This window comes from Barbus barbus (genome assembly GCF_936440315.1).
Source record: "Barbus barbus genome assembly, chromosome: 8".
NCBI lineage: Eukaryota > Metazoa > Chordata > Actinopteri > Cypriniformes > Cyprinidae > Barbus > Barbus barbus.
Genome location: NC_136736.1, coordinates 19,107,918 through 19,125,895, shown reverse-complemented (window position 1 = coordinate 19,125,895; position 17,978 = coordinate 19,107,918). Strand labels below are relative to the sequence as shown.

Below are 17,978 nucleotides of genomic sequence, written 5' to 3'. Positions count from 1 at the left end.
TATTGCTTACAAACACTAACATTCTCGTTCTGTGCATATACTAGTTATGCATGAAACTTCTAACACATTAGAAATGTGTATATGCATTGAAAATAAGAAGTATTATGGGTAGCTGACAAAATAAAATTGGACTGTGTCTTATGGTGTGACATAGCAAAAATGTAGAAAAAAACTTAGCATACAAATAACATGAGAAAAATGTGAGTTACAAATAGCATGAGCGAGGTTTATCTTCAATGCTAGAGGTTATTATTATTAATTTAGAATTTTTTCCGTCACACCATAGGACACATTGATACGTCAACTTCCCTTATATATGAGCAGTTTAGAACTCCATAGTGTCCTGGTTAAAAAAGCACAGTCCCCTTGCAGAGAATGCCCTGTATCATGCAGATGGTCTCATCTCCTCTTCGTCCCTCTATATCTCTGAACTTTGTTTGGCCTGATAAAGATTGTGTGATGGACTTTCAGTGAGTCTCCCAGACTCTGTATTCATGCACACACATACACACATTCCAGTATATATCCAGACAGCCAGGGCATGGTGGGAGGGACAGTCTCACAGTTGTCTCTGTGGCCATGTAGGAGTGCGAGTGAGACCAGGATGAGTCTCCATCTACATTTTCCTTTTCTCTCTACTCTACTTTTCTCATTCCTTTCCTGTAACAATCTGATGCACTATATGCTAATGAAGAAACACAGTCTTAGAGGAGCAATACCTTTTTCAGAGGAGCAGCTGTCTGAAGTTGGCATTACATCATGCAGACCCAGGTAATACACACATGCAGAATAAGGGGCTTTTATTACTGCAAGTATTACAGCCTACTTTTTGAAATGAAAACAACAATGTTCCTATTTTGAATTGTTGTCTTGTTTTAGAGTAAAAAAAAAAAAATGAGAATGAGAAAAAAAACAACATATTTTTCTATTCTCCCCTTTTCTCTCTCTCTCTCTCGTTGGGTAAATAAATTGCTATCAATAATAACAACAATAATTGTAAAACATTCAGTGACACTGCACTAAAAATCATTTGTAGATTTAAATTAAGAAAACATTTATATGGCTTATTCTAAATACAATTAATTCAAAGGTGAATTTAAAGAGATTAAAGTATATATATATATATATATATATATATATATATATATATATTTTTGTAGAGTGTATATAAGAAAGATCATAATACATTTTAGAAGACCCAGAGGTCTTGTCTGTTTGTCTACACATCCTCGCTGGTCCTGTGTAGTCAATATGTAGCTGTCCCCTCCCTCTGGGGTCAACCTGGGAGCAAAATGCTTGTACTCTGACTAATGCTACTACTGTGGCAGTATGAGGATATCCACATTTATACCGAAAAACATTACACTGTTGCTTTTTTATGTGAGTTGTGTGGGGAGTTTGTTTTATACAATTATAGAATGTCTGTGTTTGCAATACTGACTGTGTGTGTTTGTGTGTGTGTTTTATTAGTCTTCTGTTCTTTGTCCAGTTTACTCTAGTGTTGGTTGCCATCACAAACAATTTTTTTTTTTTTTGTGGGGTAATCGGAGCAGGTGGCAAAGCCTGCTGGGAATTAGTCTTTATCAACAGAAGACTGAAAAGAGTCAAGGAAAGACTCAAAACATGCAGAGTGTGCTACATAAAATACCTCTGTGTTTGATTCACGCAATGTCATGTGACAAGAGGGAAAAGTCAAGAGAGAAAAGCCTGGAACCTGTTCTGCACCTGGTCTTAGTTTTTTGATCAACAGTTGAGAACCTGATCAAAAACTTGAACAAGAATCAACTTTCTGGTATTTGGAGAAAAAACATGTTATTCGGACTTAAAGACACCGAATTACCAAACGTTTCTGTTTATAAAAAAACGAGGATTGTCTTTGAAAGACAACTTAGCGACATATAGCATCTTTACAGTTTTTACAGAATGTGTAATTTCAGATGTGTAATACACATGCAAAATTTGTGTAAATAGATAAACTGAATGTGGAAAAAAAATCACATAAAAAAAAAAAAGATACAGTAAAATTACAAAGGACAGGGGCCTATATTTAGAGATATGTGGAACACAAATTTAACAAAAATATGGGGCTTGAGTCAGAGATAATAGGCAAAAGAGGAAGAAAGAGAGAGAGAGTTGCTCCCGAATGTGTGTCAGATAGAGTTTTGAGGGCATGATTGTGTGTCTGTATTCTTTAATTTGCACATTTTCAGTAGATCACCTGCAGAACTTTTCACTCCCATTAGCACTTTTATGGGATTGCACAACTGGCCTATAGGCTATGATAGATAATGAAGATACACATATAATGTACTGTATGTCTAATTTATAGAATTATTTAATTAATATTAGTGATTCCTTTAACTTGTTTTAAGTATAAACAAAACACAAACAAGTAAAAAAAAAATGCAAGTGCACAAACTACACAAGATATATTATCTGAAAACAAGTTTTTATATTTTATTCAGTTAAATATTTAACTGCAATATTTAGCTTAATATTTTAACTGTATTTTAAGCTTTAAATCCACAGTAATCCCTTCTCTGAGCATTTAAACACTTTACAGCTGCAGTTTTAAGATACAAAACCTAGTACATTACTACACACACACACACACACATGTTGGTTTTTGTGGTTTATGGGGACTCTCCATAGGCGTAATGGTTTTTATACTGAACAAACTGTGTGTGCTGTTGCCCTACACCAACCCTACACCTAAACTTAGCCCTCACAGGAGACTTTGTGCATTTTTAGATTTTCAAAAAAACACCATTTAGTATGTTTTTTAAGCCTTTCGAATTAGGGGGACATAGGCAGTGTCCTCATAAACCACCTTCATATTGTAATACCTCTGTCATACCCATGTCATTATACAAATTTGTGTCCTCATAAACCACATAAACACGCACACACACACACACACACACACACACACACACACACACAAACAGTAATTACTTAGACTAATTCATTTTAAATATTTTAATTGAGACATGTGGCCTGTAGTTGGCCAATCAATCATATCTTGCTCAGCTTTACAAGCTATTTAAGAGTGATTGTCTCTTCATGATGTGCTGAAATGTCACTTTAGTTCACTTATCATTGTAACATGATTATAGTTTTTTTGCATAATTTTATAAATACTTAAACTACATGCTATTTATATTTATGCTGTATATTTATTAAATTATAATTAATAACAACTGTGTGTGTGTGTGTGTTTGTGTGTGTGTGTGTGTGTGCGTGTGTGTGTGTGTGTGTGTGTGTGTGTGTGTGTGTCTACTTGTGGGTGTGTGAAGAATATTGTTTAGTGCTTATATTTAATATCACTGATATTAGTGTTACACTATTTTATGATTATTATTAATGTACAATTGAAATGTTTTGCATTTGCCTCATTTTAACAATTCAGAAAGTGGTTTTGTTAAAGGGATAGTTCACCCAAAAATGAAAATTTGACACAACAGCTGGCGCGTGAAGCGTCTTCTTCTTGCTTTACGTGGACTTATAAGTGCATTACCGCCACCTATCTCTCAAATGGACCATTGACACTCTATCTACAATCTCAATTAGGAGTGTCAATGGTCCATTTGAGAGATAGGTGGCGGTAATGCACTTATAAGTCCGTGATCTGCCGTAAGCAAGAAGAAGAAGACGACACGCCATGCACCGGCTGTTGTGTGAACAGTTTTTTACCTCTGGGCTCGGATCATAGGTAAAAAACTATATAAATACTGTTCAGTTTCTTGCACATACCAATCGTTTCAATGTATCGCCACGAGCCGCAGGGTTTAATTTGGTTTTGTCTGTGTATGTTTTTTTTTCACTCAAAGCCGTGAGTCCCATTGACTGCCATTATATGATTGACAGACTGCAACGGTTTGAGTTAAAAATCTTCGTTTGTGTTCTACTGAAGAAACAAAGTCACCTACATCTTGGATGCCCTTGGGGTAAGCAGATGAACATAAAATTTTCATTTTTGGGTGAACTATCCCTTTAATATTGCCATTCAAATTGCTTTCACATGTTTACCGAAGGTTTATAAATAGTTTTTTTTTTTTTATGTGAAAAAATATTTATAACTTTTTAAAGTGCATAATAGGGTATTAGGGTAATAGGGTATCTTTTTTATCTGTTGCATTTTGAATACATGTTAACATTGACCTACAATGAAAGGAAGTGCACACACGCACAGCAGCTATCCTGAGTGCTGGGGAGAGGTATGTGGATTGGCGTTGTCCAAAGAAGGCCTGTCCACCATCTGGCTCAGGAATGTGCAGCCCCAATCAAAAGGATTGACAGAGGCCTCTCTTTGTCTGAATGCTCTGTGCCTCCAGATAGCTATACAACACCTGGATCAATCAGCGGGTGACAGCACAGAGACAACGAGAGAGAAAAAGAAGATCAGTCGCTGGCAGAAGCGGCTCACCTCCCTCCCTTGTCCTCCTGAGGCGGCCGCATGCCCCCCTCCCTGTGCCCCTTTCTCCAACACTTTGAACACAGTTATGTCTCTGGATACTGCAGTAGGCTGTCACTGGTTTGATCTCTGTCAGCTGAGTCTTTGAGAGGAGTTCACAGGGTCCTCAGTGGTCCAAGAAACAATCACCCTGGACTTCTCTTTGTCTCTCTCTTCCGTTCAGTGTCCACTCTGTACTGCCTACACTCTGACTGATGTCCTTCATGTTTAGCTGGACATGTCTGCACTGATGTGAATAGCAAAGCAGAATTATTAGAGTTGATAGAACAAACTCGCTGACTAGAACAACCTTGGTCATATTGGTCATACCTATAGCCAAAAAGGACGGTGCTCTACAGGCCATAAATGCTCGGGGAATTTTTATTTTTTTGTCCATCATTTTTCTATACATAGATCTACATACACAACCTGAAACCACCATCACAGATATGAGAAAAACAAGTAGAGATCAAGACAAGTGGTGATGGATTCTTTTTTCACATTTTTGTACTCAAGTCAATAGCACACTGTTTGTCTACAATAGTAACACAGTTGGCTATAAAATCCCATTGAATAAAGCATAGAAAGGCCAAAGTTTGGAGAAAATTCAGACATTTGTATTTATTTATTTATTTAACACCCCTTAGGTGTCATAGGTGTCACCACCCCTCACAATGTAGAGCACGTTGAGTGCTTAGAAAAAGCAGAAAAGCGCTATATAAATGTAATGAATTATTATTATTATTATTATTATATGTATAAAATGACACACTGAAGTTCATCAACTCAATGATTTTATTTTTGGAAAATTATGTTGTAAAATTACATTGTAAAATACTTATGTTATGCATGTAAAATACTTAATGGGAAAGAGTGTAAGTCAAGGAGTTGCATGAAAACAAATTAATGAGGGGAATAAGGGGGAAAAGAGTATCAGTCTTGCCTAATGTGATGAATAGTATTCTGAATTAACATTGATTCATATAGTGCCATCATACAAACTGTAAACCCTTTTACACATGAACCATTCAAAATGTTTACGAATAATTTCATGCTAGTAGAATATTCAATAAATAGATGAATATATTTATAATATAATTTATAATATATTTATAATAAATTATATTAAGTATATATTTTTTAACGCCATCACATTTAATTAAACACATTTGATATTAAACATCATCATCTGCTCTGCTCGAAGTGTTAAAAGATTTGTACATCTCTAAAGTTGCACATGCCTAAACAGGTTAACATTTTAGATGCTGTTAGTATGTTGATATTGTATTTTTCAATGTCAATCCAAATTTTTCATGTTTACACTTTACAAATGAATAGGCACTTCACGCATGGATACACATACAAATATTATGCTGGTCTTGAATGCGTACAGTGTAATCTTAATAAAATCCAACTCTTTTTTTTTTTTTACATTTAGAAAGTTAGAAAGTCTCATTTAGAAAGTCCAATAATGCCTATCATGGTGCACTGCCTGTCTTTATTTGTCACAATCTTTCCTGCCTTGCCTCTACATTTATGGCAGGATATTGACAACATTTTGGAAGCTAAGCCTTGAATAAGATCAAATCTTGTGGGTGGTAGAGAGGACGAGATGCTTTTAGTGTTTGCTCGCGACCTGATGTCAGCATAGTTGGTCTGTGAGGCGTATGTGTGCTATTGTGTAAATGTAACAGACACAAGAATCAATAGAGATGGCTGGAATAATGCTTTAGTATCTCAGCTACGGGTTTAGCCTATAATCATGGGATATTTTGGGATCCATACTGTTCCATGTTGTTCTGCATTAGTACCCTAAAAGAACATGCCATGTGATCTGTAGCTTCTATTGTTTTCAGCATTAATATAAATATATAATATGAAAAATGCAATACTGACACTGCTGATATGTAAACTGATATCGTAATTGAGCTTGTAATTATTTAATTAAACATTAACTATCACATTAGTTGTCAGACCCCACATTTGATGTTTCCATTTTCTTTAGTGTTTTTGCATTGTTGCTCTCTCTTTCTCTCGCGCTCTCTCTCTCTCCCTCTCTCTCTCTCTCTTTCTCTCCCTCTCTCTCTCTCTCGCTCTCTCTCACACTCTCTATCTCTCATTTATCATGGGTTATGTGATAAATGACTGTGATACAATAGGCCTCATTCTTCAATGAATCATACATGTTTAGACCAAATGTCCATAAGTCAGCCTGGCTTGTAAACTGATGTCATTGCAGCGATTTAGTTTAAATGATTAATTCAGAGTATTTTTTTTTTCAGCTTTATCAGAGTTTTATTTCAATAAAAAATAAATAATCTTAAATAAACAATTGTAAAACCCCCAACAGAATAATAGTTGACAATAAATAAACAAATCAGGCAGCTACTAAACAGAATTCACTCTCTGTGCTACCTAACTACATATAAGATACATATACAGTACTATATATATATATATATATATATATATATATATATATTGAATTCTTTTTAAAATAGTATAGAACTATACTCTGAATAAAACAACAACAAACTAGTAGGTGGCAATAAATGATGATAAATTCATTCATTTGATCTGATTCAGAAAATACATAAATTACTCTCTTTATAAATGGGACCATTAAATCATTGATTTGATGTATTTTATGAAGTCTTAAGTTAATAGACAAGAAAGAGAAAAAAAATAAATATATCATTGGTTCACCTGAATCATGAAAAAATGAGTGCACATTTATTCTGAATGAATATTTTCAAAATTGAACAAAAACAGGCAATATTGTGAATAAAATACAACTCAATATTCACTTCTTATTTACTGAACTGTTGTTTAAAATCAGTATCACATTTACACTGCTATTTGGGACAAAAACACTACTTGTGTGATATGCTGTTGCACTTGTTGCTCGTGTGAAAATATTTTGTAATAAAACATAAATTATCAAAAAAAAAAAATTATTTCTAAATAATAATAATAATAGTAATAATAAAGTGAGTAGATTTCAACTGCCCAACCTTCAACATTTTGGTCATGTTGTTTCTGTCACATGACCAAAACAAATAGAGGAGGGAAATGGTATGGGGTTCAGAAAAAAAAGTGAAAATCAATAACAAAGTATTAAAACACGGACAGTTAAAACAGAGACTGGTAAGCTTATCATGTTTTTTTTTTTTGTAAGTCATAAAGTAAGTGCACAGTTAACGTTGTAGCCTGAGAGTGCAAGAGATTGATGTTAATATTAGTTTATTTCAGAGTATCTGAGTTTGTGAATGGGCATTCTACTTATATTGGAGATAAAATGAGGAGATTGTTAACAGAGATGCAAACTAGTCACCTTTTGCCATAAATCACAGCTTTGAATTAAAAAAAGGTAATTTGCGTGATTCATGTAGTAAATGGGTTTTTGAAACGTTTACTACTTCATACTTCAGTACCAACAGTGCTGAACTTTGACAAAAAGTCAAAAAGTGAAAAAGTGATTTTTAAATGTTATAATATGATAGTGATTATATTATGTCTAAATATAAATCCAAAAGCAAAACATGCGGAAAGAACTATATTGGGGAGTCGAAATGTCAAATGAGGGAACGCAAAAGTTTTGCGAGAGAACGCAAAATAATTGAAAAATATTTTTCCTCCCACCCCGAATGTTTTTCACCCACCCCGAAATCTTTCCACCACCATGAGCTCTAAGGGGCTCCGTAGTATTCCACTTAAGCATGCCACGTTTTCATTTTATATAAAAATATACAAAAAAAGGCCAATCAATCAATCAAACCATCAATCAATCAATCCCTCCAAAATCCCTGATCTGTAACATGAACTATACTTACTCATGGCATGAAAACGTAAAATCACATAAAAATGCAGTTATGTAATGTTGAAAAAGATAACAATCAGGAAGACAAAACGTTTTTTTTTTTTTTTTTTTTTTTTTAATTCAATTTCTGAGAGACCTTGACAGCAGAGGTGTGAGAGAACACGGACAGTGTGGCCTCCCCACCTTTCCTCTCTTCCTGCCGGAGTATTTTCAGTGGCAGAGTGATTAAGGAGATGTCTTATCACACAATGCCATTGTGTTGTCCTGCCAGGCTGGCTGTCTTGTTGGGACACTTAACCCCTCATTGCTAAAAGCTTTTGGGGTCAGCTCCGGTTCAGTCTCCACATCGAGTAATGCGGCTTTTGTCAAAACAAAGGAAATTCAAATGGGGCAAAAGCAGGCCAGGTTTCAGGTGAGAGGAAGGAAGAGCTCATCTAAATGCCCTTACATGAATATGGAACAAGACAAGACAGAGAGCGGATGTCTTGTTAGCACAATGTCAATCAGCTTGACAGTGAGATAAGCATGACTGCATTAGTTTGAGACATAATTCACATTAATAAATGATGACATGTTTGAGTGTTTTTTGGGGATACAACTATATGTTTGAGTGTTTTTTGGGGATATTTATTGAAAAGAATGCTTCATCAAAGAGTCTTCAACAAAAAGATGGCAAAGTTTAACAAATTTAATTTTAATTTGGTAATTTTTCATACACAATTAATAAATCAGAATGGGCAAAGACTACATATACATATAAAGACTGGTAATCACAGCTATTGTTAATGCATAACAGTTTACGAATCTTTCTATGATGATTATTTGCTTGTTCATTTACAGGCCATCCGCTGTACTCTGGTAAACTGCACATGTGAGTGTTTCCAGCCTGGAAAAATCCACCTCCGGACATGTGACCAGTGCAAGCATGGATGGGTCGCGCATGGTGAGTATCTTTCAGTGTATGTGTGTAAAACCAGCCTAGTCTGATTGCTCCAATGCTTAGTATATATGTATTTGTATTCAACATTTACAGGTGTGAAAACAGTTTTTGTACTTTTGAATAGATGCTACTACAATATGGATGTACAGCATTTAAAACATCAACATTATTATATTACATTATTACATTATAATGTAAATGTATTTATACAGTTACTTTTGTACCATTTTATAGATATATATTTAAAGATTTCTAAACTCTATTCTCAAACCTGAATATTTCCAACAATAAAACAACGTAACAGGCAAAATTAAAATGTACAGTGACTTTTATGACCATTTTATGGTGCGTTTGTGGTATATTTGATGGTCAGGTTTGAATTGCAAATAAGCCAACTGTATTAAAAGTGATCACAAATACAATAGAATCGACAGAACTTAAAAGAAACTAAAAGAACTTAAAATAACTATATTCAATTTAAGAACATTTTCATGATATGTATCTAGGTTTTCATTAGGTGAAAACAAAGAAGAACAGTTGTGACTTTAATTTAATATTGATTGGAATTCATTTGTAATTTTTTTTTTTTTATTCAGTGAAATAGATACATTTCAGACATCTTTGCTATTCATTAAAACCTTTAGGCTAATTTAGTAAAATCATTCAGTTTGAATTCACAGTGCTGCTATAATGGCATATACAGGCATATTAATATATACTTACTTAAGTGTCCTTTTTTAAATTAAGATACAGTCTTTCAGCCTTTCAGATCTTTTCAGATCTTTTACTTGGATTCCGCTTTGTCTGTCATCGGGTTTCCAATTGTTTAGCTAAATTGTCAAAACACAAGTTTAAATAGAACAGTTGATTTAATTGTTGATTTAGTTTTTTAATGACACCTAAATTAGCAAATGTTTCTATTTGCTTCTCTCAATATTTGGTAAGGACTTGCAGATTCTAATGAAAAATAGTACAATGTCACAAGGTAGCAGTTAGTCACGTATGTGCAATAGCACTTAATATATCTGAAAGGCAAAGAAAGCCTGACATTTAACATGACATTATCGAATAAACTCTTGATTCTGCATTTGGTGGTCTTGCTTGCTAGTATGTTTTTGTGTGTTTCCAGACGGGGGTGGGGGTTGGGGGGCATGGGACCTTTTATCTGGTCCCCTTCTTTCTCCTCTGAGCCCAGTGAAGTTATTGCTTCTCATAAAACTGCCTCTTTAGCCAGTCGATATGCTGTGACTCGCATATCCCTCTTTATTCCCTCACTTTTCTCTGTGTGCTTCTGTGCCTTCATTCGTGTAGCTTTTCATTCACTAATAACTGTCCTTTCACTTATTTCATTATACTGAAAATAAAAAAAAACATAGAAAGGTCAAAAAGTAGCTTAAGTGCTGGTGAAAACATCAAATGAAAGGAGACGACAGTCAAAAAGCATAGAGTTAAGTAAGAAAAGAGAGAGGGAGAAACAGACAGTTGTTTCATAGAGAGACAAAAGAAAACACCTGTTGGGTTGGGATGAAAGGAAAAGAGACTCACAGGGGCCCTTCGCCTAGTTTTAATTTCACTGTGAACTGTCAGCCGCTATCCTTCCTCCCTTCCTCTTCTTCTCACTCTTCTCTGCCATAGAGTTCTCATTTTGTCTGTAGTGTTGGCAGCCATTCTGACAACTAGTTAATTTTTTATTATGTTCGTGTCTAGCAGGGTCTGTTGTCAGGCAAAGACCTAGTCAGCACAAAAATCAGTCTTGGACTGAGGGGAAAAAACAGGTGTCGTACAGAGTCAGAGAGAGAGTTAAGAGAAGAAAGAGAAACAGATTATATTGATGCCACTCTCGTTTATTCATAGAAGTGTCATTATCTAAGTGTGCATTTCGTTCACACAGAAAATCAGTAAAATGAAGAATGTCTGTGTCGACACAGTTCATAGTTCAATAATATACTTCAAATAAAAAGACAATACACCACATTTATCTTATGTTTATTATTCAACTTAAATGTGCATGGGTGTCTTGTTACAACCAGCTTTGCGTTACAAACTAATAATTTAAAAGGAATGATGTTAAAGTACACATTATGTTAGTAGAAGTAATGCAGTGTAATGCAAAGTGTGACCACATATTTAAATATAAGCCTTCTGGTGAAAGGATACTAAGTTAGAAAATCTTAAATAGTATGTGTTTAGCATTTAAGCAATAATAATAATTGCGTGTTGTTGTTTTTGTGATTATAGCTCTAGACAAGCTGAGCACACAGCATCTCTACCACCCGACACAGGTGGAGATTGTACAGTCCAATGTGGTGTTTGACATTAGCAGTCTGATGCTGTATGGGACTCAGGCAGTACCTGTGAGGTTGAAGATCCTGCTGGACCGTCTGTTCAGCGTTCTCAAACAGGAAGAGGTTCTGCATATCCTCCATGGCCTGGGCTGGACCCTGAGAGACTATGTTAGAGGCTACATACTACAGGTAAATTAAAAACTAAAAGTAAATAATAATAATAAAAAAGTATTAGGTAGATAACATATCTGACATAATAATAAAAAAAACTTTAATATGAATATAATCTTTAATTTTTAATATATAATATATAATAAGGTAAGCATTTTGCATATCTAAACATGAATGTTAAAAGCTATGCATAAAATAACCCCTGAACAATGGATTTTTAGCTCTATGAATTTAAGAAAAGATAGAATAAAAAAGAAAATAAATACAGAGAAGAAAATGATAGAGATAAGAAAACTTTCATGACTGCAGCCAATGGCAGACTATAGAACCACCACGATGCTTTCCCTCCCTCTCAGTCCTTTAATTGGAATCAGACACATTTCTTAATCAAAGGTACAGGGCTTTTGGGTTCGCAACAAAACCAAAGTGTTCCTGTATGAATTAGTTAAGAGCAACTGAACATGTGCTTGTGGTTAGCCTTGTGTGTCCAACGCCAATAGCAGAGCGAGGTGGATGGCTTTGGTTTGGAGACCATGCCTAAGTGGAACAGCATGCTGAGCTCGAAGGCGGTTTTGAGGCCTTGTACGAGGAAATGGCTTCTGTGAGTAAATCTCTCCCTCTCCCACACTTTTTCTCTCATCATTTGACTGGAAGGAATTGTGGAAGGCTGCAGTTTTTTTTTTTTTTTTACAGTTCTACAGTCATTTGTCGGTGCGCAGTGTCTGTTAGTGTTTCTCATTACTCTCCCCCTGATGGCTTATCGGAAAATCCCCCAGACATTAAATATGACATGGCAAAATACTGACCACTGTATCTGATGTAGTCTGAAATCTGAGAATTAAATGTCTCTCTGCACAGTCCAGAATTTTTGTGGGTTTGCAGTCAAGTAAGGACACTCGGTTGTCTTATATAGTTCATAATATTGTTCCAGATGTTAGGTAGTAGGTGTAAAACTTTAGCCATTCTCAGCTCTTAGCACTGATATTAGTATCACTTTTGAAAATAATTCAATTTGTATGTGATACTACTCTAATATAATTATAGTTCATTAAGTACTGCCCTTAGTCTATAAAAGATTGCTGAAATGATACCCCATCTACCTTAATTACTAAAAAAAAATGCATACTAAAGTACAAAATATTCAGCTTTTTAAAAACAAAACTTCTGCCATTGGCCAGATAAAATTTGCATTTCTTCTTGTTTGTTCCTTTCAAACCTGTTCTTTACAAAATGTAGGTAAGTGGTTTGATTCAGGACTGACAAAAAAAAAGCACAAAAAAAAAAAAAACAACCAACTTCAGCACTTAATGAATCTTCTCTTCTCTTCTCTTCTCTTCTCTTCTCTTCTCTTCTCTTCTCTTCTCTTCTCTTCTCTTCTCTTCTCTTCTCTTCTCTTCTCTTCTCTTCTCTTCTCTTCTCTTCTCTTCTCTTCTCTTCTCTTCTGGCTGTCTGTTCTATGCCTGTTCTTCTTTTTTGATTTGTTATTTACCTGCTAGCTCTCCTCTCGACCTCATCTGTCTGTCAGTCTAGTGGCAGAGTGTTGAGCACTGTTAATCAGAGCCTTGACACATGATGTCACAACCCACAGAAGGTGCTAGCAGGAGCATGTGTGCAAGAATCTTAATTCCAAACTCATAAATATTTCATGCAAAAAACACAAGAAAGAGGTGTGGAAGAGAGAAAGAATGAGAATGTGAAAAGACACAAAGTGATAGTTTATGTATGCATGCGTACACTAGTGCGTTTGAGTGTACTTTTAGGAAACATTAATAATGGATCAGATACCATTTATTTTAATGTTATCTTTCAATGTTATCAAAATCTAAAAATTATCTAATTAATTACATGATGTTTTGATTAATTACTCCAATTAATCGCAAATTTGGATGTGAAATTACACACAAAAGATCATTTAAAGCCATTATTGTGTTAAATGAGAAAGTATTAAGTATACATTACAAATAGTAGCTTTAGAAATAAATCTTTTATTTGATTCAACGTAAAATTTATTACACATAAATGTTTAGGCTACAACAGCCTAACATAAACTATGGAACATAAAAGAAGATAATTTGAGAAACATCTCAGTTTTTGTTCATACAATGAAAGTCATTGGCAACCAAAACAGCTTAATTACCAGCAAAATACCTTCTTTTATGTTGTGCAAAAGAAGAAGGTCATACAGGTTTGAAATGACATATGGGTAAATGATGACATAATTTAAATTTTTGGGTGAACTATACCTTGAATTTAATTAATGAAATGATACTCTATAAATAATAATATAAAACTACCAGCAGGTGGAGGTAAATGTCTTTATGAATGAATGAACGCTATTCGTTCAAAACGCAGATCCATTCAGAAACGGAGATGCACACCAATTCTGCTATGGCTAAAACACTAGCATAGCCAGAAAAGAGATTATTGGTGTGGATCAGAAAAAAACTGGGTGTGCCACATTTATTGTCATGTTAATGTGCAAAAAAACCTGACTCTGCATATCACCAACGTTACAGACTAAACTGGGCTGATGTGTAATTCTATACTCAAACTCGCCATATAATCATAAAACTATATAAAATATAACTACAACGGCTCGTGAAAGTAAACATTTGTCGTGCGAGCGTAGTGAGAACCCAGTTTAAGTGCAGTTTATTTACAAACATGAAATTCAAAATCCAAACATACAAACGAAGACTAGGGATGTGTAGATCGACACCTAGTGTCGAAACACGTCTAGAGTTTTCGACAGACTAGTGCTTCGAAACAGTGTTCCGGAGCATTGCTTGAAATGAGGCTGTCACGTGACCTGTGAAAATGAAGCTTCGTTACCTCACTGACACGTCACGCCGGGCTCAAACACAAAGCGATCCATTTATATCAATATAATAATTATATCCATCATGTCATGCCTATATGTATGTAGTTTTTGTTAATTTATTTTATTTTTTACGAGGTGTATTATTGTTAATAAAAATACACAAGTTTGATGTGAGTACATATGAAGAAGAGAAAGTCTTTATTGTCATTGTATAGTGCAAAAAACAATTAAATTTGGAAACTCTATCACTGCACACACACGCGCCATCATCTTGCTAATGACATATGTTTATTAATATAAATAAACCTTACAATGACATCCCAACGAACAAATAATCTGAATGACAGTTGGTGTAGGAATTTTTATTGACCACCAGATGGCGGATTAGAGCACTGTGTCAAAAGCTTCGAAGCATCAACGCAGTTTGTTGTAAAAACCTCACTGCTTCAGAAGCTTCGTTCGGCACATCCCTAACGAAGACTTGACTTGAACAGACTTGACTTGACTTGAACAGACTTGACTTGACTTGAACAGACTAGACTCACCGACAGCAGGTTACAACATTAATACACGACAAGGACCAATGGTAACTAGGGTTGTAACGATATACCGGTATGACGGTCTATCGCAGTTTGAACGTACACGGTTATCATACCGTAAACATTTGCATATCTACGGTTAAAAAAAAAATATATATAAAAAATATATATAATAATCTCACCTGCGCATATGCAATTTATTTTACATTTACATTTATTCATTTAGCTGACGCTTTTATCCAAAGCGACTTACAATTGCTATATATGTCAGAGGTTGCACGCCTCTGGAGCAACTAGGGGTTAGTGTCTTGCTCAGGGACACATTGGTGTCTCACAGTGGATTCGAACCCGGGTCTCTCACACCAAAGGCATGTGTCTTATCCACTGCGCCATCACCACCCCCTAATGTGGTGCTTCACCCCCATTTTGGCTGCTTCACTCTGCTGAAATGACAGAGACTGTATCTAATCTCTATCCCCCGCCGAAAAAAAGTTTAAATTTGCAGTATGGGAATACTTTGGATATAAAAAAAAAAAAAAACACAAACGTGGGGTTGTCCTTGAGGACGAATCCAATTTGCAAAAAATGTGGACGCCCAGTTTCCAATTTGTTGCAATAAAGGATTTGTTCACTCAAATAACTTGTTCTTATTCTTTTAAGAGTCATTGTTACTGATAAGAAGTATTGTTTAATATTTACCGTGAAACCGTGATATTTTCTGAGCCGATTATCATACCGTGAAAATCTCATACCGTTACAATCCTAATGGTAACATGATGGCTATTTTAACAAACAAGACTGGACACATGACAAGAACAAACCAATGGAAAACAAGACACATGACTAAGATAACCAATAAGAACATGACACAATGAACAAGAGAACCAATAGCAGGAATACAAGAGGGCAAGGGAAGCATGAAACGAACAGGAATCGTGATGAAATTTCAAAATAAAAGACATGAAAACAAGAACATGAAACAGAACCCAAAACAGACCTTAAAGTAACATTATACATAGCCTAATCATTTTCACAAATACATGAGGTAAATAAAAAGCTATAAAATAATATAATATATTGTCTATAATAATATGAGTGACCTGACTTGTACCTGAACTTTAATGGGGACTCAACCCTCTTCTGATACTCTTAAAACACCGAACTGATCATGTGAGCAAAGCCACTGTGCTTTCGATTTTAGTTCATTTGACAGAAGCAATGGCACAAAACAATGTTAAAGACCTTATCAAACTATGAAAAATAATAAATAGTCATCACTGCAAACAGCAAACAGATCAAAGTATTATAACAAAATTATAACTTTACAAAAATATTACACAAATAAAATTATACATTTTACAACGTTATAAATAATATTTATTACAAAATAATATCTGCAAATATAATTGCAGAACTGTTATTATTATAATTATTATTATTCATACATATTAGTGTGTACTTCTCTGTAATGTTAAAAAATTATGTACAAAACCATCTCGCACACTGTTCAGGCCCTGTTATGCATACTTTAATTGAACATACTTAGTATATAACTACATTGAAACAATAATGATGTTTTTTGATAACTGATGATAATAGTGCGCTACTGTCTTCCAGGATAATCAGTGTAGCTCACAGCCCCCTCTGTTTGTCAAATTATCACTACATGATTGCTCTGGCAGGCTATGATTGTTGTTGTTGTTGTTTTTTTACATTATACTAGCAGGACAGCTCCAGTCCAGCACAGAACCAAAAATCTTGTTAAAAAAAATGGCAGGGATGTCTGGTCACATAGGTTATTACATTCTTAAATTAATGGTAACGAACGCTACTTTCACATAGGCTACACTGACAAATAAGACAAGCGATCTTTTTTATTGTCAATGTTAAATGTATTGCAGCAAAGTGGCTTAGCACATAATTTAACAGCATTAAGTTAAAGAGGGTAATCTAAACTTTATTATTCAATTGAACTGTACGCATTCATTTTAGACATTCTTCCTCTATGCATTAGTGAAGAATTTGAAACCAGTCGAGTGACAGAAATAGTCTATTATGTTCAAGTTCAGATATTTTAATTAGCAGTCAGCATCATGTAAACAGCGACAGCACCATACTAAGGTTTAACATCCAACATTTACTTAAAGGAGTCATCGGATGCAAAATTCACTTTACAAGTTCTTTGAACATAATTGTGTATTGGAACTGTGTGTACACATCCATCCTACAATTATAAAAATCCACCCAGTTTTTTTTTTCTTTTTTTAAATCCCTAATTTAAAATCCCCTTTCTCAAATCAGGCTGTTCTGAGATTCCTGTTAGAATGATGTAGTTCTGTTCAGGCCGCTCCCATTATAGTTTATTGACAAGGCTAAATAAATGTCTGAATAAATGTACTACAGTAGCATGTGTGCGATACAGTTTTGCATGTGTATGAGCCTGTTTACAAACCTGTTGTCCAACAAATATATCATTTATTGACATGCTTTTTTCTCCAAATTAACTTTATAACATAGTCAAGTGTTTGAAATAGCTTCTTTTTGTGACCAGACGTGATTTCATATTACAGAATGATAGCATTATATGCAGTGATAAAGGCTATGTCGATTAGCATTGCATTAAAAATATACTTTCCTTATAAAAAAATACCCAAGATTACTTGAAGAAAACAGATAAACCATAGCTATATTTTCTGCAATCGTACGTATCGTCTCAAGTTTCATCAGTTAAAAATCTGCATTTTATCCATCTACTAAGTCCATATTCATTACTTCTGCTATGCATATGCTTAGCTATGCATATTTGCTATGCATATTTCTGCCCAAGGGCGCCCTCCGGCTTCCAGTATGAATTAAACAGTCGTTACATTACGTGTGTACTCAGTATTGCTCACAACACCCTATTTTAGGTAAAAATAGGAAAGAGAATACTTTTCTCTAAACAAACAT

The 17,978-nt window shown here is 34.6% G+C and overlaps 1 protein-coding gene across 2 annotated transcripts in view; it reads left to right on the top strand.

Moving 5' to 3' along the window:
* LOC306873494 (zinc finger protein basonuclin-2-like) overlaps positions 1 to 17,978 on the top strand; it is a 206,933-nt gene that overhangs the window by 114,129 nt on the left and 74,826 nt on the right. For both annotated transcript variants that reach the window (XM_079422825.1, XM_079422826.1), the window contains exons 3-4: positions 9,114 to 9,216; positions 11,452 to 11,687. In XM_079422825.1, the coding sequence (XP_079278951.1) occupies positions 9,114 to 9,216; positions 11,452 to 11,687 (339 nt within the window). The remainder of the gene's footprint in view (positions 1 to 9,113; positions 9,217 to 11,451; positions 11,688 to 17,978) is intronic.